Raw genomic sequence first — 23,798 nt, forward strand, 5'->3', positions numbered from 1 at the left:
GCCAAAGTAAAATGCGATTGAGAAATGTATAACAAAATAAATGAAAATACAGTAGAACATACATAATGGTACTGCGTGGTTTTCTAAGTCATTACGCTGCCGACAGGATCTTTATGTATGGTTTAATGGCTGCCTTTTCTCTTTGAGCTGGATACCACTACTCTGGTCCAGCCTCTAAGCTAATTCAGGATTAGTCTCTGTGATGTCGCTAGCAGGAAGCTAAGCAGCCTCTCTTTAAACAGAATGTAAAGGGAAGAATGCTAGATCTGGAGTCAAAGGACCTGCGTTTGAATTCTTCTGCATACTCAGTGGGACTTTAGAGAAAGTCTCTAAACTTCTCTCAGGGCTCAGTTTTCTCATCTCTAAAAGGTAGGAGTTGGACTAGATGACCTGTGAGGCCCTTTCTGGCCTTAAACCTCTGATGGTCTGAAACAGTGGGGCCAAGCTCAGGTAGAAACAGGGCCCTAACCCATACGTAAGGATCCCTGCAGGCTGCATGTTGACTTAGTTTAAAATGTAATATTATCTATGTTTTATTGTATTTTTATTTATTTTCTTAAATATTTCCCAGTTACATTTTAATCTGGCACAAGTTGCCCTCTGGAGCATTGTGGGTTTTGTGTTTGATACTTTCAGGGGCTAGGAACTCATTCACTTCAGACCAGCCATTCCTTTCTTGGATAGTCCTAATTTTTGAAAGCTATTTTGAGCCTAAATTTACCTTCTGATAACCTTTACCCAGTCTTCTTATACCTTTTCTTCTGTATATTGTGCACACCAGTGGCACTGACCTCTTTGCTGTTCCTTGCACAGAATATTCTACACCCTGATTCTGGGCATTTCCTCTGGCTGTCCCTTAATGGCAGGTGCTATTTTCCTCCCCATCTCTGCTGCCTGGCTTTCCCTGGCTTCCTTCAAATGTCAGATGAAATCCTGCCTTCTGTAAAAAGCCTTTCCCTTAATGTTAGTGTCTTCCCTTTCAGATGATCCCCAGTTTATCCTATATCTAGCTTATATATAGTTGTTTACTATAGACCGTGAGATCCTTGAGCAAAGATACTCTTTTTTGCCTATCTTTATATTTCCAGCACTTGGCATAGTGCCTGGCACATAGTAGACTCTTAATAAATGATTATTGATTGACCAGCTGTCCTCAGGATCCATTTAGAATGCCTGATAGCCCTTTCGCATGAATGGGGCTCACTCCATGTTTATTATACAGGGCGTTCCAAAAGTCTTAATGCCACAGTGGCAGAGAGAGAGACAGTCTGTCAGTATGCGTCTCCTAATTCTCAATTTCTGCCTTTCTGTACCCTAGGATTGCATTGATGTAGGCTGGTGGGAAGGAGAGCTGAATGGGAGACGAGGAGTGTTTCCAGATAACTTTGTGAAGCTTCTTCCGCCTGACTTTGAAAAGGAGGGGAATGTAAGTATTCTCTTTTTTGTTTCTTATTTTTTTGGTGTATTGGCTCTTCTTCTTTAGGAATCCCATGTGGCAAGCTCCCTAATAATATGTCTTTGTCCTTTGTACTGGTTGACACATCACCCACTTATTGGTGTCCACGTGTGCAGGTTGGCTCTGAAGACCACTCTGTGCCTTGCTGTTCCTTCTAAGCTGGGTCCCCATGTAATCTGTTCAATCTTCCTTTGTGGGCCCCATTTTTGTTTTCATCTTTGTCTCTTTGACTTCTGTGATGAAAGGTGATTTGGTTCCATTGAGCTGCCCCATCATGGATAGGTTGAACCCTGGGTGGATGTCTTTGCTGTGGTTGCTTTCAACATGAAAGGAGAGAATAGATGTGAAAACACTTTGAAAAGTTGAAATTGCCGTCTCTATAAATGTGAGGTGATGGTGGTGTAATGATGGTAACAACACTGTACTGGCCAAGTCATTTCTAATTCTTCTTCTGGCCCTGCCTGATCTTCATCCATATCAGCTCACCAAGGAGGAGCTGCTTCTGTTCCAAGCTGTCCTTCAGTATTAGCCATCCTCAGCGAGCATAGGAGCAGTGTGGGGGACCTGGCCTCCCACCAAAACTGTAGTTTTAGTGATTCCTTCTTAACATGTGTAGTGAATATGCAGATACAAAACTGACTAACTCCAGAAGCTGGCTGTTGTCTGTGCTGGCTAACACAACGATCCTGTGTGCTGTAGGATTGTCCCGGTGGCCATTACTGAAGTCAACCAGTCTACAAGCATTTATTCAGTGCTTACTGTGTGCCAGATAGTCCTAGTTTCAGGGACTAATTGTGGGAGAGATGATCAGACTTTTCTAGTTATTCCCAGACGTTTTGCAGAGTTAACTGTCTAAATGGAGGGTTATTCGGCCCTGAAGTCAGGAGGACCTGAGTTCAAATCCGGCCTCGGACACTTGACACATGTACTAGCTATGTGACCTTGGGCAAGTCACTTAACCCCAATTGTCCTGCCAAAAAAAAAAAACAACAAAACAAAAAAATAAATGGAGGGTTATTTGGTTAAGGCGAGGTAAGAGCAGAACTTAACACCCAACTCATTATAGTTCATCATGGTTTATCGAAGCATATTAGATCTGGCTGAACTCAGAGTGAGTACAGGGAATGTGAAATCTGCCAGGGCCCCTCCCAGGTCCTTCCAGATGAAGGACATTTTCCTCCAGGCTTGAAGAGTTCCCGGTGCTTAATAAGGCTGTCAGCACTCTGATACAAACACTATCATCTTTGTGAGGTAAGCAGGACAAGTCTTCACCGGTCATGGAAATTAGTCAGTCTTTACTAATTTACATAGAAAAGGTGCCATTTCTGATACAATTTTTGATCGTGTTCCCTTTTTTCACTGTCTCTGAAGAGCCAGCATTGCTACTCAGCTGCAGCACACGTGACTGAGTTTGTGGACATATTGTTTTGAACTTGTGTTTGGTCCATCAGGCAGCCCAGTCTTGGCAGGCATTCAAGAAGCTCAGCACCCCCATGTGATGTGATGATTAACTGGGAAGAACCTACAGTAGACAGGCTTTCATAATTAGCCTGAGGATATCATACCTTGTATTTATCTCAAGGCATATAGTCTGCCCGGTCAACTCCAGAAGCATTTATTAAGCCCTTACTTAAGAGGCAAGAGGCTCACAGCCTAACAGGAGACAAGTAAACAGCTATGTACAAACAAGATATTTACAGGTTGTGTTCAAGATTATCCCAGGGGAAAGGCGCTGGCATGAAGCGGGATTGAGAAAGGCTTCTTGTAGAAGGTGGGATTTTAGCTGAAACTTGAAGTGAGCCAGGGAAGCCAGGAGGTGGGGATGAGGAGGGAGAGAATTCTGGACAAGGGGGAGAGCCAGTGAAAATGCCTGGAGCCAGGAGATGGGCAGCAAGGAGGCCAGTGCCACTGGGCTGCAGAATACGTAGAGTGGAGTAAGGTGTCAGAAAACTGGAAAAGTAGGAAGGGAATGTCAGATTACCAGTCACTTATTTGTTCAACTGGTAATATTTATTTTGGGAACAATCTTGGAAGAAATTACCATTGTCTTAGCATGGAGTGAAATGAAGCCTTTTGCTAAAGTTATAAAGAAAAGGGGCGGGGGGAAACCTTGAAATTTTATCACCCGAATCGAGATTACAACAGAGAAGATTACTAACTGAACATACAAGGAGAGGATTGTTTAATGCTGGCGTTTCTTCTCCTTAACAAAGGAGTGTCCCCACGTGAGGATCACACTTAAAGTACTTTTATGCAGTAAGCAGTAAGTGGAATAACTTGGTTCATCATCTCGCCTCATTTCTGCAGGTAAAAATTTATATCTCCACAGCACTTGGACAGGGTTATTTTTTAATAATATTTTATTTTCCCCCATTCATATGTAAAAACCATTTTAAACATTTGTTGTTATTTAAAAGTTTTGAATTCTAGATTCTATCCCTCAGTCCCCTACCCGAAATGTGTAAACGGCCTGATCTAGGCTGTACCTGTGCGGTCATGTCCAACATTACCTGGACGTGGTTGTGATGAAAAGGCCACCAGGACCGAGGATCTGGACGGCGCTTCCATCTCTTCTCTTGGTTCTTCTAGTCTGCAGCTTTCTCTTGGTAGTCAGTGTTTATCTCAGAGAAGAAGGTCCTCAGTTCTCATTCCTAGAGCACAGCCATCAGAAGCTGGCGCTTGGGTAAGGCTTCAGAGTTTGCAAAGTACTTTACTTAGTGTATCATACCTTTGCATGTTAGATGCGACTGTTACTCTCCTTATTACTGGGGCAGCTAGATAGGGCAGAGGATGGAGCATTGAACTTGAAATCCAGAAGACCCGAGTTCAAATACTGCCTCAGACACTTAATGACTCTATGTCTCTGAGCAAGTCGCAAACCTTTCAGAGCCGCAGTTTTCCCATCTGTAAAGTGGGGATAATAAAATGCCTCTTTCCGGATGATCAAGGGGATCAAGCGAGATAGTGCGTGTAAGGTGCTTTGCAAACGTTAATGTACTACAGAAATGCCAGCTCTTACTACTAGTACTGACAAGGGAACCGGGGCTCATGGAGGAAGGAAGAAGACAAGTTATGAAGTGAGCTTCTTCTCTGTGCCAGGCACCGTGCTGAAAGCTTTATCAATATTATCCCATTCGTTCCTCATAACGACCCTGGGAGGTGAGTGCTAATGTGATCCCCATCTTATAGTGAAGGAAACTGAGGCAAACAGAGGTTTAGTGATTGATCGGGGTCATACAGCTAGTATCTGAAGTCAAAGGCGAACCCGGGTCCTCTTAACTCTAGGCCCAGCGCTCTGTCCACAGCACCTGAAGAAGAAGTGACTTTCTAGAGTCGTGTGTCAGCAGTGAGACTTGAACCCCAGTCTTGGTTTGGTTTCTTTGCGTTAGGCAATCAGGGTTAGGTGAGTTGCCCAGGGTCACACAGCTAGTACGTATCAAGCATCTGAGGCCGAATTTGAACTCAAGTCCTTGTGACTCCAGGGCCAGCACTCTGTCCACTGAGCCACCTAGCCGCCCCAAACCCCAGTCTTCTTGACTCCAAGTCTAGCATTCTCTCCGTCCCACCACCCTACCTGTCTTGGTGGTAGGACAAAATAGAACAGTATACCACCTTCTAAATCCTGCCCATGTTTGAGGAGGGTGATAAATTCAGACAACAAGTCAGAGTGCATCCTTAAGCGGAACAAGAACTCTGCCACTAAACACCAGCCCCCTCCACCTTCTTTCATGAGCGCAGCAGAAGGAGTGAATTAAAGTTGGTTTAGAGCAGTAACCAACAGAAGGAACAACTGGGTGGTGACAGGATTTAGCTTGCCTAGAACCTTGCTTCGTAATCATGCCCAGATGTTCAGCCGTGTTGTCAAATGCTTTCAATGAGAATGAGCATGGCATCAAGGCCGGCTACTGCACTGATGGTAAATTCTTCATCCTGAAAAGGCTACAAGCCAAGACTAAAGTGGAGGGAGTGTTGGTGCATGATTTTCTGTTTGCAGATGATTGTGCGCTCAATATGGCCTCTGAAGCCGAGATGAAACAAAGTTTGGATTAATTCTCTGCTGCTCGTGCTAATTTTGGCCTAAGAATTAACACCAAGAGACGCAGGCGCTCCATCAGCCAGCACCACACCATCCACACGTGGAACCGTTGGTTACAGCAAATGGAGTTTTGAATGCTGTGGATAAGGTCACTCACCTTGGTAGTGTACTTTCCAGGGATGTGCACATTGACTCATGTGTTGCCATAGCCAACTCAGTGTTTGGGAGGCTCTGAAGGAAAGCATGGGAGAGAAGAGGTATTAGACTGACTACCAGAGTGAAGGTCTACGGAGCTGTGGTGCTGACCTCACTGTTGTGTGCCTGTGAAACCTGGGCAATCTACCAGCACCATGCCAGGAAAGTGAATCGCTTCCATTTGAATTGTCTTAGGAAGATTCTGAAGATCACCTGGCAGGATAAGGTGCCAGACAGTGAGGTCCTTACTCGAACAAAACTGCCAAGCTTTTAAACTCTCCTGCAGAGAGCACAGCTCTGATGGACTGGCCACGTTGTTTGAATGACAAATGTACACTTGCCAAAAAGACTGTTTTATGGAGAACTCACACAGGGCAAGCGTTCACATAGTGGTCAGAAGAAGCAATACAAGGACACTCTCAAGGTCTCACTTAAGAGCTTTGGAATTGATTGTGTGACGTGGGAGACATTGGCACAGGACTTCTCAGCATGGTGTGCTCACATCAGAGGAGGTGCTGTGCCCTATGAGCAAAGCAGAATTGAAATAGCTCAAAGGAACCGCAGGATGTGCAAGTTTAGGGTGTCCAACCCCAAATGTTCACACGGACTGTTTGTGCCCAACCTGTGGTAGAGTATTCTGGGCTTGTATTGGTCTGATCAGCCACAGTCAGACACACCGAATCTTGACTCTAGCACAGTGATGCCACTTTGGTCCTCTTCAAGAACGAAAGACAACAACCAACCAACGAACCACGCGCAGATGCACTTCCCAGTAGAGTTCTGAGACCATGTTCTCCTCTCAAGAGGGGCTAACCTGAAGTGAGATTTTGAAGGATGGGGACATTCGTTATCTGTCCCTTCCTACTTCCCACTTTATGGCCCTCTTACCCACCTCAGTAGGCCAGTATCCTTATGATACCTCCCATCTGTTAAGCACAAGGGGTATCCCTTCCTGCCTCCTACTTCTCCCTGTCCCTGTTGGGTTCCTAAGCTATTTCTCATATTGAAAAGGAATGGTATGGTATTAATAGCAGGCCACAAGCTTAATGTATAACTCTTTCCATGGATAATTTGCATTTGAATGGAAAATTCTTATCACTGTCTGAAGGAGTGTCTCTCTAATGGTGAAATTTCAGGCCCTAGAGACTGACTATAGGGAAAATTTTTAAATTTCCTTTGTGTCTAAGGCCAGCCAGCCAGCCAGGCCTATGACTCCTTTCTTGTGTGCTTTTATAGGCTGAGTACTTGGGGAAGCAATGATAAAAACTAAAGATATAGATCTTTATGTAAAATCTTGAAATATGAAATGTATTAGTAAAATGTCATCTTAAAAATAATATGCACACTCATGTACATAATATATACACCTTATATTCTTAAAACAACTATGTGTATATACATATATATTTATATACTCTTAGTAGATTTGTATCTTTTAGTTCCTAGCAAAATTCTTTATATGTGGTAGGTGCTTTAAAAGTAGTTGTTTACAGGATAAACGAATGAATGTACGTGTGTGTCGGTCTGCAAACATACATGCAATATGTACATACATAAATAAACATACATGCAATATGGACATACATAAATAAACATGCATGCAACATGTACATACATAAATATACATGCAATATGTACGCACATGAATAAACATACATGCAATGCATACATACATAAATATACGTGCAATGTGTGCACACATAAATAAACATACACGCAATGCGTACACACATAAACATACATGCAATGCGTACATACATGAATGAACATACATGCAATGTGTACGCACATAAATAAACATACATGCAATGTGTACATACATAAATATACATGCAATGTGTGCACACATAAATAAACATACATGCATGCTTCTACAGAAAGAACTTCTCCCCTCCATGCCTATTCCCTGATCAGTCAATCCCAACTTTCAAGTTTTTCAAACCAAGCTGATATTATACCCTTGCTAAATCTCCCAGAAGAGTTGTGAGGACAAAATGAGGTATTTTTAAGTGCTTTGCAATCAATAAAGTGCTATATATATTCTAGCTAGTAGCTATGACTGTTATTGTCTAGGCAAGAGAGGATGAGAACCTGAGCTGAGGTAGAGGCATTACGAACAGAGAGGAGGCAGATGTAAGAAATGTTACCTTAATGAGCCTCTCTCTGGGAATCCAGACACTCTTCTAGAGAGAGACTTTAGGAGGGAGGCCATTGCTTTTCTGTGGATAGAGGGTAGACACTACCATGACATTAGGTCTTCTCGACCTACTGTGTGGCAGGATTCATGCTTGATGGAACACATTGCCGCCACGTGTATCTTGATTCATCACGCTGGGCAGCAGACATTTCCAGGAGGACTCCAGCTGGGCCCTTGCCAGCTACGAGAATCTCGAGCACTCTCCCATTGCCAAGCTCGGCCTTATTTCCTTCCTTCTCAAAGGAACACAGTGAAGTTCTGAAGCATTCCCTCACAGCATCCCTGTATGTCACCTTGCCCAGCAATCTCAGCAGCTGCGTTGCCCCAGTCATGAAAACTCAGGATGTAAGAGCCAAGAAAATGAATTTAAAGAGGCCATCAGGCTTCATGACTCTGATTCAAGTTTTACTTTGTCAAAGGCTGAAGCAAAACTATGGAATCCCAGTATTGGAGGAAGACTCATAGACCGTCTGATTCAACCCATAGCTGAAAGAAGTGTTCCCACAGTACACCTGACAGGTGGTCAGTCCAGCCTTTGCTTGAGGTCTGCCAGGAAGAGCAGGCCCACTGCCTCCTGAGGCAGTCCCTTTTTACTTTTATGTAACTTTGTGATGTCATTTTCCCTTCCATCGTTCCTAGTACTGTTCTCTGTGGCCAAGAACAAGAAGTCTAATCAAGTTTAGTTTTTATTATTAATTATTAAATTATCATTATTATTATTAACAAATATTTATTAAGCTCTTGTTCTGTGCCAGTCACTGCGCCAAGCAGTGGAGATATGAGAAAGGCAAAAAACAGTCCCTGCTCTCAAGAAGCTCACAGTGTGATGAAGGAAACAACATGCAAAAAAAATTTTAAATTACATATATATATATATATATATATATATATATATATATACACACACACACACACACACACACACACACATATATATTGTTGTTGTTGTTGTTGTCGAGTTGTTTCAGTTGTGTCTGACTCATCAGGTTTTTCTTACCCCGGTGGTTTGCCATTTCCTTCCCCAGGGTTAAATGACTTGCCCGGGGTCACACAGCTAGGAAATGTCTGAGGTCAAATGGAACTCATTTGTCTTCCTGCCTCCAGGGCCAGCGTTCCACCTAGCCACCCCAGCAAGTACGTGTGAACAAGATATGTACAAGAAAAGTAGGGAGTGTCAGAGGAAAGGTGCTAAAATTAAGGAAGGCTAGGGAAGACTTCTTTCAGAAGGTGACACTTTAGCTGGGACTAGAAGGAAGGCATTGAGCCATCTGTAACATGAGGAATTTAGACTGCCTGATCTCTAAAACTTCTCTTTTAGCTCTCAATACCACACCTTGGTTTGTTTTTTTTAATTTGGTTCCTACATATACTTCAGGGTGGTAGAAGAGTGTACTAACCCTGAATATCAACAGTCACCACCTGTTTTCACATACTTTTAGCTTAGCTTGCATTGCATGTTAAATTTACATAATCTAAATTATGCAAATTAGATGGCAAATGCCATGAGGGCAGAGACCAAGTCTTAATTATCTTGATTTTTTATCCTCTGGAGCCTACCTAGCACAGTGCTTTGCATATGCCAGTTGCTTAATAAATGGCTGTTGCATGAATGAATGAATGATCAATCGATTGGTTGGTTGGTTTAAGAAAAGATATAATAGCTGTCAGAGATTTCAAAAAAGTACTTCCAGTGTGATATTTCATTTTGGCAAGCTCTTGGTTTATTGCATATAATTTTTTCCTTAGTTTATAAAGCCAACCAGCCTTATATTTCTTGTTATTAAAAGCTCATTATTGTCATGTCCTTCTTTTATAGGAGATTTTGAGATTGAGTGATTAGAGACCATGCTGTAATTTGCCAAAAGTCGATGTTGTAACGACAATCAGAATCATTAACATGTAGTCACTGTGTGGATGAGGGAATATGAAACAGTCGGCCACCTGTTTTAGACAGATGTCATCTTGTCTTGCCAGTGGCTGTGGTTTAAATCACTCACCGGGGAAGGAGGAGAAATTCTTATGATGTAGGGGGAGAGAAGGAACAGCATTCATTCAGAGGTAGTTCTTGAGCTCAGTTAAAACTGCTCAAAAATTCTTTGGTGAATTCTGGTGGTTTTATGCAAGGGCATGGATTCAGGCGTTTACTCAGCGACATATGGGAGTCCTGGCTGTGTTTCCAAGAAAGTGGTCTCCAGGTTCTCCGGAGCCCGGATGTCTTTGGTTCTGCGCCTAAATGATCGATGCCGGGAGAGCAATGACTTATCTCTTGTTGCACATTTCAGATTCTGTTAGCTATTTGTGTTACAAACAAGAGTGTATGAGGATCTGTCCCGGGTCCTGACATTGACGTGAGGTGCCAGAGGCAAAAGGGTAAATACTCTGAAAGCAGCTGCAAAGCAATCTTCATAGATGATACTAATTATGTTAGAACAGTTTGGGTTCTTGTAAGACCAGAAGAAACTATAAGGATCCAGGAAGAAAGGTTTAGGCTTTTTGAGAAAGATACAGAGAAGCCTGAGACCCTGGCTCAGAAGGCCAGAGTGGAGAAACAGAGCAGGAAAGAAGGCTTAGATAATAAAAGAGAAAGTGTTTCTGGTCACGTGTCCTTCAGACCGAAGGATTTTAAAGCTGGAACAGTTTGATAATGCTGAATTTTCCTCCATCTTCCAACTAGCTTGAAAGATTAAAATACTTAGTTCTTCACATTCCTCCAAAAATAAATATTTATCTCTTGTCTACAAGATGCATGCAGTATTACCTAAAAATATAACCAATCTGGAAGATAATGTATTTTGTATATATGTATTATATTGTAACGGAGTCGCAGACTTGGGAAGGGATCTCAGAGGCCAACCCATAAGATGAACAAGAATACCCTTTTAATAACACCCAACGTATGGTTGGTCATCCTATCTTTATTGGAAGGGAGCTCTGGCCTCCTGAGTAGTAATATCTGCCGTGGCTTGGTTCTGCAGTGGATAGAGAGCCAGACCTAGAGTCAGAAAGAGCTGAGTTCAAAAGCAGCCCCAGACACTTACTGGCTGTGTGATCCCGGGCAAGTCATTGGCCTCTTTCTCCCTTGGTTTGCTCATCTATAAAACGGAGATGATAGTAGTGCCTGCCTCCCAGAGTTCTGTTGTGAAGATACGATGAGATAGTGCACTTTGCAAACCTACAAGTGCCAGGCATTATTAGTAATAATAATAATTATTATTATTTTAATAAAATTATTTCCATTTTTTCCTGTTACATCAAGCCTAAATTTGCCTCTTGGTGATCTTTCCCCACTGCTCCTAGTTCTTTCTTTCTGGGGCCAAATGGAACAAGTCTAATACCTCTCCAAGGTCACATTCCTTAGACACTTGCGAGGTCGTGTCATAATAACCTGGAAAGACTTGTACGACCTGATGCTGAGCGAGGGGAGCAGAACCAGGAGATCATTATACAAGATTACAGACACACGGTCTCTGTAAGGAATGACTTTGATAGACTTGGCTCTTCTCAGCAATGCTCCAAAGGACTCCTGATGGAAAAAGCGATCCACATCCAGAGAAGGAATCACAGAATCTGAATGCAGATTGAAGCAAACTATTGGCTCTTTTTTTTGTTTACTTTTTTCTCGTGGTTCATTCCATTGGTTATAGTTCTTCACAACTTGACTGTTGTGAAAATATGTTCAGTGTGAAGGTATATGTAGAACCTATCTCGGACTGCATGCTGTCTTGGGTGGGGAGGGGGGAGGAAGAGGGGATGAAAATTTGAAACTCAAAAACTTGAGAAACTGAATGTTGTAAACTAAAACTAAAAATTAATTAATTTTTTAAAAAAGGTATCTATTATGTACCTCCCTGTACAGTCTTTTCTTCTCCAGACTAAGCATCCCTATTTCCTTCAGGAAGTCTCCTAGGGCTTATCCCAAGGCCCTCTGCCATCTTACCTTGGTTGTCCTCCTCAGAACCCTCTCTAGCTTACCTAAACTCTTCCTAAAATGAGGCACCCAGAACTCAGTGCAATATTCCAGATATTGTCTGACCAGGATAGACCTAGAGGAGACCACTACTTCACTAGAGGAACTCTCTGACCCTCAGTGCATTTTAGGATAAAGTTAATATTCTCAGCAGCCATATTGCATTGCTGTGTTATCTTGACATTGCGGTCCACTACAATCCTAGGTTTTAGTCTTTATCACGCTGTGTAGCAGTATGATCTCATTGTCCTCTTAGTTGTTTTGTGTCCGTATGTTTTATTTGCCCTGTTAGACTGCAGGTTTTTTGAAAGCCATAGCAACCATATCCTTCTTTTCTTATATCCCATACTGGGCCTTCCACAGCATTAGCCACAAAGTACTAGATTTGTAAGGTGCTCAAAATCAGGGCCTGTATTTTACTTAACCCTCTATTGCTCTCGTCCCCTAATGGGGTGTGTCACATACACAATGGCAGGCACTTAATAAAATTTTATTAAATAAATGAATGTATATTAGGTGCTCCACTAATTCATTATTGGTGGAATTGAGATTTGATCTAATCCCTCTGGAAAACAGTTTGAAATTATACTAGAAAGGTAACTAAATGATACATGTACTTAGGCCCAGCAATACCATAACTAGGAATATACAGGAGAGGAAGTCAAAGATCCCTTACATACCAGCATACTTACGGTAGCACTTTTTGCAGTAACAAACTGAGTGCCCCTCGATTTGACAACAGCTGGACAAATTCTGTTATAGAAATGTAATGGGATATCACTGCACTATGAGAAGTGACAATATGAAGAATTCAGAGACACTTGGGAAGATTTGTACAAACTGACACAGCAAAATAAGCCAAGCCGGAAGGATCATTTACAAAATGACCACAGCATTTTTATAAAATAAATCAGATCTTTGATAAATGGAGTAATTTCAGAGGATTAGTGATGTGAACACAGCTTCTTCCTGTCAACAGAGAGGATATGAGCCAACCGGAAAGAATCATACGTTGTCGGACATGGCCAATGGGGTGTTGATTTATTTTGCTTAATTATGCTTCTTCGTTGTGAAAAGGGTTCCGTTGGGGCAGAGAGAGTTGCTGAGACTAGTAGGAAGTGACATCGGTGCTTTTTGTGAAAGGCGTTGTTTTTTTAAAGGAGAAATAAGGGTTGCTTAATATATAATGAAATGGTGGGGGAAAATACTGAAATACAGTTTGTCTTTTTAATTTCTATCCCATCCTTTAAAGCCTAATTCGATTGCTATCTCCTTCATGAAGTCTTCCCTGGCTTCACCTGGGCAACAGTGACCTTCACATGTTGCACCTCAGATAATTCTTTGGCAACCCTCTAATGCATGTATACATTATTTATACATTTTTTGCATACATTTATGCATTTTTATATTATGTAATACTGTATATTATGCCTATCCATACTGCACATCCCAGATGTCTTAGTGTGGTTTTAAGCTATTAAATGATTGTTTATTGATTAAAGCTTTAATAAAGCTTAAAACCGTGCTAAGACTTTGGAGACATCCTCAATCTGTGTCTTGTTCCTGTACTAGACTGTGGAAACTCCCTAAGAGGGAGACCTTGCTTCCCCTGACCTTACAACTCCTCCTGTGCCTAGCACAGAGCTCTGTACACAGTATGCCCTTAATAAATGTTTCATGAATGAATACAGAAACAGCCCCTGATCTCAGGAGGCCCACATTCTAAGGGGCTGCGGGCAGCGGCGGGGTTTGGTACAGGGCGCAGAATTTGTCCCAAGGTCACAGAGGTAGCAAGTGGCAAGGTCCTGTGACTGTAGATACTGAATTCTTTGCACTGCTCCATGCTTATTATCATTCCCTGTGTGAGCCTCAGTTCCGTCACTTGTGAAATGAAAGGGTTGAATTCAGTGAACTCTGAGACCTTTTCCGCTTTAACATTCTCTATTTTTTGTCTGTCTACAAATCGCACCTGCAGAAGTCAGCTGTGCTGAAAATAGTACGGTTTTCTTTTAACACATTTATTATCAAAGTTGGCAGAAGAAGGGAGGAAACTGACTAATTGGAGAGTAAGTACTGTCTGTCTCGAAGAGCATATGATTTTTAAAATTTGTCCAAGATTTAAAAATGTCAGAAAACCTTCAGAAACTGGGAAATAATTTATGACTGTAAATCTTTAAAAGGCTCATTATTGGCATATGCTGTTGTAACCAAGCCACTTCATCATCCCAACTCTCTATCAAGTTACATTTGGGAATTTCAGGAAAAATCAACCTACTCCAGGAAACTCAGTTTTGTTTTTGTTTTTTTTAAATTTGCATAGATTCTTGCTGCAATATTTTATCACCAATTTCTCTGTTCTACGCTTTTGTCCTTACTGCCCTAATTCCTAGTTACTCTTTTATTCGTCATAGTAGAGTTTGTATATAAATTTGGTGTTACTATTTGGATCCATGCTCGTTACGTCTTTATGACTTCTTTCTACAAATGAGTCAAGTCAACAAACATTTATTAAACTACATGCCAGGCACTTTGCTCAGTGCTAGGGGTCCAGAGAAAGGCCAGAAAAACCCAGGACAAAACCAGCTGTCCCTGATCTTAAGAAATTAGCAGTCCAATGAGGGAAACAGCCTGTAGACAACTATGTACAAACTAGATGGATGGCTAGACACACACATACATTTATAACATATATGTATATATGATAAATTGGAGATAATTTCTGGGGAAGGCACTAGAATTAAGTGGGAAATCAGGAAAGTCCGTGTGTAGGGAGCTTGTTTTTTAAATGACTTTTTTTATTAAAAGAAAAACAAAAACAAAATACACCTCATCTAAACGTTCCATTCAAAAGGCACATTCAAGATGGTAGATCTTCATGTTATGGACACTATTAAATTTGAATAAACTAAAGAAAGTGAAGTGTGACTCCAGAAGAAAACAAAACAAAACTGCAAGCCATCCGCATAAGCAAATCAGGCACCTGGCCAAAGATTAATCATGCATGATGGAGGCAAGACAGACAGTTCACCTACAGTCTGATCCCTGCCTTCTCGGGACTTGACTCCAGCTGCTTCACCACAGTCTTCCTGTGCAACAGCTTGGGCTGCAAATCAGAACTCTCATTTTGCATATAAAGCCATCGGCTCTGTTGCACGCGCGCGCACACATGCACCCTCTTTTATCCCCAGCGTTCCTCAGCCTCTCGTGTGGCTCGGTGCCTTGGCCTGTCACATTTTGTGCTGCTTCTGCTTATGCCAAGTATGGCACAGCAGTGAGGGCTCCCCTTGGCACAGGAGCAGTACAGGCTCGTGATGGGTTTTAATTTAAGGCTTTGTCATTTTACACTAGGATTCATGCTCTAATCAAGATGAGGCTCTTGTAAAGGTCAAAGCCAGTAAGTGACAGGCCAGACACAAAGAGGACATTGAAGGGTACCCATTGTTAGGGCGAGGCTAAGCAGATTCAGGCCCTGAACTTAGACCCAGCCAGCTGGTGAAAAAGTTACCCTTGGGTTTTTTGTTTTGTTTTTTTTCGCCTGGCCAAATCAGTCCCCCAGTTCTCTTGAAGACAGGTTAACCAGGAGTTTCAGCAACAGCTTTAGTAAGTAGAGGCACACATTTGTCCTCGTTATAATTTATACTGGTAACAAGAGCAGCTAACATTGCTATAGAATGCACTACATTTTCTGAGGGAAGCCCGTGGAGCACCGGTGGGTCTGGGGCTGCGTTTGGGCTCTGCCACAATTAGTACCCATTTGGAACCCCTCCTTCCTATCTAGTTGGTCTGGGTGACCTCAGAAGTTTCCTTTCTAGGTCCAGATCTGTGGTCCTGTACTTTTGCTTTGTTTTCAGAACAACCCTATGAGGTAACCAATGGAGGCAGCGTTTTCCTCCATTTTACAGATGAGGAATAAGCGGCAGATCCAAGTCTTTTGATTCCAAATCCAAGGCTCTTTTTACCCAGCAGCAGCTATCTCTGTATCCATCCAGAGAAGGACAGAGAGACAAGAAGAACAGCAAAAGGGGAAAGTGTATTGTAGGAGATGTAGGTGAAAATGAGAAGGGAATGGGGGAGAGGAGAGGGAGAAATCATCCCTACAGTGCCTAATGTATGCCAGGCAGTGTGCTAAGCGCTCTTTACAAATGTCTCATCTGATATTTGTATCTACATCAACCCTGGGAGATAAATGCAGTTTTTATCCCCATTTTACAGTTAAGGAGACTGAGGCCAATGGAGACTATTTAGCTTGCCCAGGGTCCTACAGCCTGGATTTGAACTCAGGTTTTTCAGACTCCAGGCCCAGGTGAAGTCCAGTGTACCACCTAGCCTTCTCTAGAAAAGACATCCAGCTGGTTTCTCATTTTTCTTGTTGAAAAGGATAGATGGGGGAGAACAGTTGATCAAATGGGGGTGGTCGTGGGCAGAGGGATGTGACATTTTGAAGGCATAGACGTTACCATTCCTTTTGGGTGCCAGTTCTTCAGTGGTGAAGAAGAATTGCGTGTGAGCAGTTGCCTCTCCCTCCTTCCTTCCTTCCTTTCTTCCTTCTTTCCTTTCCTCCCTTCCCTTCCTCCCTTCCCTTCCTTTCCTCCCTTCCCTCCCTCCCTCCCTTCCTTCCTTCCTTCCCCTTCTTTCCTTTCTCCCTCATCTTTAAAGGACAGTCATTCGTTCCCTGTATCAATAGATTTCATGAGGACCAGAGCATTCCTCTCTCTGTCCGTCTTCACATGTAGCATAGTGCCCCCTCCCTACAGGCCATAGGTACTCAGTGAACATGTGTCCAATGAATAAATAATAGAAATTTGTCCAGTCCCTACTTTTTTGTACCCACCGGTGGGCTGGGCTTTAAATCTCACAATGACTTTGCAGAATGATAGGTGAGTGGTTGATGCCAGAATTGGAGAAGTCACAGTGTCTAGAACAGAGTAAGCACTTCATAAGTATCCGACATCAGTCACGTAGTCTGCATTCTTGCCCTCCACTAGGACAGTGCCCCAGCATCCTTATCTGACAACTCTCCCAAGGTGTACTTACAACCTCTAAGTTCTACAGGAATAGGGATCACGTCTCTTCTGCATTTGGCTAACGCCTTGTGCAACTGCTTTGCACACACAATAAATATTTGCTGAAATGAACCTTTCCTAACAAACCAGGGAATAAAACGTAACTCAGTTCTGGGAAGTTCATCATTTCTGTCCTAAGCCATTCGTGTTGTATTGTCTTGTTCCGTCCTTTGTAAGTTGGGGAATGGATGGTCAGCGTCATCACAGTAGCAGACCCTCTTAAACCTGAAGCCTCCTTAAGCTGCCCTTCTGTATCCTTTTCCATAGTCTAAATGAACCCAATCGCCTTAAAGTTTTGTTTTCTAAATCAGATGTGTCAAACACAGGGCTGAAACACAACTTACCAGACTTCTGAGTGTAGCCTGAACCAAACTCGGGGGTAATTGGAAAATGTTTAAATTAAGGAAAAAAAGAGAACATAGATAATAATGATTTGTCATTTTCTAAGTCTGCCCACCCCTTATGTACAGTTTAGAGGCTTCTGTTTCTATTTGAGCCTGATGGCATGGCTCCAAATCTCTCCATCTTAGATCTGCCGTCATGGTGGAAGATGGGGCAAAGTTCTTATCCATTTCAGCTGTTTCATAGGCCTGGATTATCTTCAGTCATTATGCCAAGTGGTATATGTGAGAGACCGGTTAATCATAGTTGTCAGTTATGACATAGGAAGCTTGGATTGGCACGGAGCCAAGCAAGGGTGGCCCTGGCTCGTTGGCTAAAGCACTGACTAGATTAGAGGGTTTAAATCCAGTTCTGCTACTCATTTATTATCTGTGGGTCCTCAAGCCAATCCCTTAACTCCTCTGGACCTCACTTTCCTCATCTCTCGAATGAGGGAATTGGACAAGAGATCCTACAGCACAGTCCTAAACCACCAGGCCTTGCTAAGCTGTTGTGAAAGGTAGTGATATCCCCAAGAGGGGCCTGAGGTCTGTAAGAGAATGCTTTCCGACAGTCGTGAATGATTTCTGTCTTTGAGAGGTTTCTTGTTCCAAAGTTGGCCATCTTTTCTCCTTTGGGTGGGTACTGTAATTACTTAGTGGTGCCCATTCTTAATTGTCTGTTCGCTGAATTGCCTGCTGGTTTGCCAACCTGACCATTTTCCCCTACTGCGAATGCTTCTACTTTGGAACTAGTTCAGCAAAGGTTATTACTGACTGCATGACTACTTTCCTTTGCGTCTGCCAAAAAATGATAATAGATGAAAGAAAAACAAATAACAGCTGATGTGGAAAAACCCATTTTGCCTTATAAAAGCAAGGGGGTGGCAGGGGGTAGAGCTGCTGGGTGGATGAGACTCCCAAATGGGATAACAGCTGTAGAGTGGCAAGAGACAGAGGGATGGAAATTTGACATCCGCCCCCCACACACACACCCTCACCAGCATTTCCTTTGGAGAAGACCCACAGTTGGAAGAAGCACATTTCAGCTCCCGGGGTACCTAGGAATCTTTTCGAATGGTTCTGTTGTTCACCTGATTAAATCTTAATTGCAAATTCTATTTTGGTGGCGGTGCTTTGTGCATGTTGGTTTCGTGCCATTTTTGCTGAGCCTGGTTTTTCCAGAAGACTGCTGCAAATTTAGAAATAGGGAAACAGTATTGCATTTGTCAATTGGAGTTTTGTTTTGCAGGCTGAATTTATTTTAATACTCGCGTGAGGTGCCAAAGACTCACATCCCTAGAGAGTGGATTGCTCAATATTTTTGTGGCTCTTTGGTATTGTCCAAACTGTAGTAAGGAAACAGTGTCTGTAGTTCTTAAAGGAGTAAATGGATTTGCCAACAGCCTCATCTTTTGTGTTTTTGATTCATTTTTCAGAGACCTAAGAAACCACCTCCTCCGTCAGCTCCTATCATCAAACAAGGGGCAGGTAACGTGCCTTTCAATTTTATTAACAAATTATTTGTCAGAATGAGGGTATGTCAAATGGGAAACAGGAATAAACATTTATGTAGAACCTACTTGATGTGCCAGGCACTTCCACAAATATTATCTCATTTAATCTTCAAAATAATCCTTTGAGGTAGGTGCTCTTATGTCCTCCATTTTACAGGTGAAGAAACTGAGGCAGCTGAGGTGCCTTAGGACGTGCCCAGGATGACACAGCTAGTAAGTGTCTGAGGCTGAATTTGAACTCGAGTCTTCCCAACTCCAGCATTCAGCAGCGCCAGCACATAGTAGGCGCTTAATAAAAGTTTATTGATTGACTTCAGACCCAGAACTCTATCCACTCTGCCTCCAGCTGCCTTGCCCGCCAAATAGCCTTGGAAGCAGTTGTGATTTGAACTGGATCTGACAGTCTGAGTAATTATAATTTGAGAAAGGCTACAGATTCAAGTAACAGTAAAAAAAAATAAGTTATTTCTGGTAGGTATATGTTTAACTTCTGGAGCAAAACGTCCATCAGCACCTCCTCTTCCCCCCACGGGAGGCAGTACCATACTAGTAACAACATTGGTGAAATTTACCTCGCTGTTTAATGTTTGCAAAGCCATTTGTTCACGTTTTCACTCGCTCTGACCACAGCCTTTGTAAAGCATCATAGTTATTATCAGAAGAAAAAACAGGCCCAGAGAGACCAAGGGATTTGCCCCTGGTTGCCCAGGGAAGACGTGTGAGGCAGAGCTTGAGCCCAGGTCTCTTTGGACAAAAAAGTCCAAACATTCTTTCCATGGTACCACACAGCCAGGAAAAGTGCGAGACATGGGACGAAATCACTTTGCCTCACTATCTGTAAAATGAGGAGGCTGGGCTACGTGATCTCCATATTCTCTCATTCTCTGCCTAGCAAAAGGGAGTCCTGTTTTGTCACACCGTGTGAGTTAGCTTCATTAATAATCCTGCCCGTGTATCATAGAGAGACTCATGTATCTGGGGAAAAAAGAGTTTCTGTTTTGTACAAACCTGTGATTTCATTGGTGGAGGCAACTTCCATTGAGAAAGTGCAAGTCGTCTCTTCTATAAATTATGGTCTTGGATTATTACTTGGGACGCTGAGAGATTTTCCCTAATGCATGTCAGAAGCTGGACTCAAATCAGCCTTTTTATTTTAACCCATCTTTTTTTTTTTTCTCCAAGCCTGTTTTCTTGATTCCAGACACTAAACCGTACTGTCTCTCCGCTGAGAAATGAATGCATTTAAAATCTCTCCCTGCTTAATTAAGAGGTCCCTTTGCGTTCTTCTTTTGTTTCTCCCTCCCCTGATTTTTCTAGCAGTAATGGCTAAGTGCCCTGATTGTTCATCATGTTGCTTAGACTAGACCCAAATATGTCAGTGTTGTTTAGTCCCCGTAGATGAGGGTTCGGGAGGAGTATTGGCACAACCAATACTAGGAGCTTGGATGTGTTTTCAGTGTGATTGGCTAAAGATGCTGTCATTTTGATACGCAGTAAATTCTCATGCATAGAAATGAGGCTGTTTATTTGACTCAATAGAATTCGTTTTTCTTTTCAACAAAACCAAACCCCCATAAGGAACACTTCATTTTTAAATAAATCGTTAAGTTCTGCTTTCTACAAATAAAACTAGAGACTGGTATTTGTAAGAGAGAAAAAAGGAACCCTGAGTTTGTTTTCCCCAGAATTTTCAGTTTGAAGTGTTCGGTCACTCACTGATTATTCTCTGTCATGCATTAAGAGGCAATTTAAAGCCATTCTTTAGAGGCCAAGTGCTACAATATAGCATGATACTGGAAGACCTTCTGACTTAATCCAAACCCTTGCCCATTCCCTTGGTCACAGCTGATAATTAAAAAGGTTAAATCCTGAAATGTGGTGCTAATTAGGTCTATTTTGTCACCATCATTGTTGGCATGGAGCAGTTTAACTTTGCCACCTAGTGGCTATTATATTGTCAATAGTTTATTGGGCTAAAATTATGCCAGTCCATTTGATTTTTTTCTAAAGGCAGTCAGAAGACATGGCAGGGATAGGGGGAGGCAGAGAGGAGGAAGAGAAAGAGGGGGAGAAGTGGAGGAAAGGAAGAAGGCAGAGAGAAGAGAGATAATGAATATACATGGGACGCAGTGATCCGTGCAGCCGATCCCAAGTCTAGAATATTCTTAAATTCTTCCCTCAGTGTCTGATTCCCTCAGAATCTTTGCTGAGCTGTTTAGTTTTGTTCGTGACCAAGGTTATTGGGAAAGCTAAGTTCTGTGGTATCAGGCAGATTTTTAGGGTTTTTAGAAAGGGACAGTTGTTACCCTACTGTCATGATTGTCTTCTTTAGAAATAGATAGATTTTTATTGCTCATGTATAACCCTAGAAGGTGTTGTTTATTATTCTTAGGCACATTATTCACTTTTTACAGATGGGGAAACTGAATCTTAAGCAAGTAAAATGACTTGCCCAAGACGTTCACAGGACTAGTAAATGGGGGAGCTAGAACTTGAATCCAGGTCTTCAGACCCAAGTCTAGTATTCTTGCCACTCCTCCAGTGGTGTTTAGATGAAGTGTGCTAAATGAAAAAAAAAATTTTTTTTAAATTTGCAGTTTGATGTAAAGGTAAGAGTAACTGGGTTTAGAGCCACAGTGCTACTAACAACCTGTGTGACTGGGCTAGTCCCTTTCCCTCCCTTGTTTTGTTTCTTGATCTATAAAATGAGGTGGCAGGACTGTTAGCTCTGAATTACATGACCTTTCCCCCTCTCCCTCCCTCCCAAAAATCCCCTGCAGTCTGTAAACCCTACTGATGTTTCACTCTCCTTTGGATAACTGGCTTACCAGAGGCAGACACATAAGTAAGTCAGCAATTTTCACTAAAAGGAAGGGAGCAAGCACTGATATCCCCTTTTAGTTTTAGGGAACAGTCACAGTCTACTTGGTTAAGGGTGGAATGCACTACTTGCATTGTTTTGAAAACTTAATACTTGAGAACTGGTTTTTCAAGGCAGGATGACTTGAGGGAGAATTCCTACATAGTCTCTGTATATTTTCTGACTTAAAAATGGAATTAAGTCCATATTAATTTTCTATTTAGCAATGTAGTGTGGTATCAAACTACTCCCTGATCTATATACTTCAGTGTTATAGCATCATTGTGCTCTATTATTTGGTTCTGAATTTAAAATATTTACAGATTGAAAGGAGAAGATCTGTCAGGGTTAAATATCAGAAAGTGTTTGTGGTTCTGTTAGTTCTGTAAATCAAGAGCATTAAATTCTTCAGATGGAAACCGACGCCAAAGTAATTTTTACACAGCTCAGATTCTCTAGATAACTGAAACCATTACACTTCATGTTGGATTACGCCATAACTAACTACTAATGCTTTAAAATACTGGCACGTCTAATAAGCCAATCATGGTGTTAGTACTGATATATTTTTTCAATAGGTACAACAGAACGAAAGCATGAAATTAAAAAGATACCTCCTGAAAGACCAGAAACCCTTCCAAATAGAACAGAAGAAAAAGGTATGGAATTAATTCTCTATTGGCCATTCTTAGAGTGGTAGAGGAAGGCAAAAATTGGTCACTGATCCCTTCAGAGATGTTTGGTTAATTTGCTTTTCCTTGGTGATGCCTCTAATTAGACTGTGAGCTCCATGAGAGCAAGGATGATCTTTTTCTTTTCTATATGTCCCTAGTACTAGCACAGTCATTTCTTAATAAATGTTTATGACTGACAGGTTAACTTTTTTAGGAACCAAGTCTTGGTAAATAAGAGAAAATTGTATACTTGACCTTTAAGCGTGCACTTCTTAGGACCAAAGAGCTTTAGTTATTTCTAGATTATAAGCTTCTTGAAGGCAGGGAGCCCTGTCTTACACTAGTTGGTGTCTCCCCACACTACTTAGCTCTGTGGCTTTCATATAAAATGTGCTCAGTAAATGTTGGATGGTTGATCATTTGAATGGATTTCAGAAGTTCAGCTGCAGAAGTTGGGGCAAAAATCACCCGTTCAGGTCTCAAGGACAAATTTGAATTGCACCACTTTTCTTCATTCAATTTTCTTTTTCAATGAACGAACCCTTGTTTTCTCTCTTATCCCCTCCTTCCGGTAGAAAAGGAAAGAAAAACAAAACCCTTGTCATAAATAATAGCTTTGCTTTTCAGAGGCCCTTGCACACGCTGCCTCTTTTATGCTTCACAAAAGCCCAGAAGGTAGGGCAGGGACTGTTGTCACTATTCTGCGGCGGAGGGGGCGGAGGCTCCAAGAGGCGAATTCAAGAGGGTTTCACTTTTAAAAGTGGACGTATATACACATATGTTAGCATGGGCAGACTGTTATACTGTATGTAATTGTATGATTATAATTCTGTGTTGTAAAAACTGTATGTCATAGAGTATTTATGCAGAATTATATTATATATAGTTATATGTAATGTGTTATCACCATATTGGATATAATTAGATTATTTATAATGTTATCTATTATATCTTATGTAATGTGTTATATATTACATAATAGAATATGTAATGTTACATGTTATATATGATATACAGTTATATATAATTTAATATAATTACAAATACTGTATACCATATATACTATATAATAATTTAGTATAATATATTATGTTACAACAATATACGTGGGCTATTACAAGGCAGCGTGTGAGAGAGCTGGAATTATCCGTCATTCTCTTGCAACTTCAACTTAAGGCCTCGCATTAGTTTTTGCATTAACTGTTATTTAAATTAAATTAAGTATTATTTTAATATGAAACAATATTAAATATTCTCCACCTGCCAAAGGTTTTACAGAAAGGTTTCATCCCATTAGAGATAAACTGAAGAAATGACCTAGGTAAAAACCACCAAATCAGCGCCTGCTCTTTGAAGGCCACCGCTCTGAGAGCGCTACCCTGGGAGAAGGACCAGTCTTCCACCCTAGGGAGCTGGCTCAGGGAACGACGACGTCGCTGTCTTGTTACTGCGA

General features: G+C 41.7%; 1 protein-coding gene across 5 annotated transcripts in view; it reads left to right on the top strand.

Moving 5' to 3' along the window:
• SH3KBP1 (SH3 domain containing kinase binding protein 1) overlaps nucleotides 1-23,798 on the top strand; it is a 455,989-nt gene that overhangs the window by 367,350 nt on the left and 64,841 nt on the right. For all 5 annotated transcript variants that reach the window (XM_036745610.1, XM_036745608.1, XM_036745609.1 and 2 more), the window contains 3 exons: nucleotides 1,319-1,426; nucleotides 18,734-18,785; nucleotides 22,250-22,330. In XM_036745610.1, coding sequence (XP_036601505.1) covers nucleotides 1,319-1,426; nucleotides 18,734-18,785; nucleotides 22,250-22,330 — 241 coding nt within the window. The remainder of the gene's footprint in view (nucleotides 1-1,318; nucleotides 1,427-18,733; nucleotides 18,786-22,249; nucleotides 22,331-23,798) is intronic.

Source organism: Trichosurus vulpecula, chromosome 2 (genome assembly GCF_011100635.1).
Source record: "Trichosurus vulpecula isolate mTriVul1 chromosome 2, mTriVul1.pri, whole genome shotgun sequence".
Classification (NCBI taxonomy): domain Eukaryota; kingdom Metazoa; phylum Chordata; class Mammalia; order Diprotodontia; family Phalangeridae; genus Trichosurus; species Trichosurus vulpecula.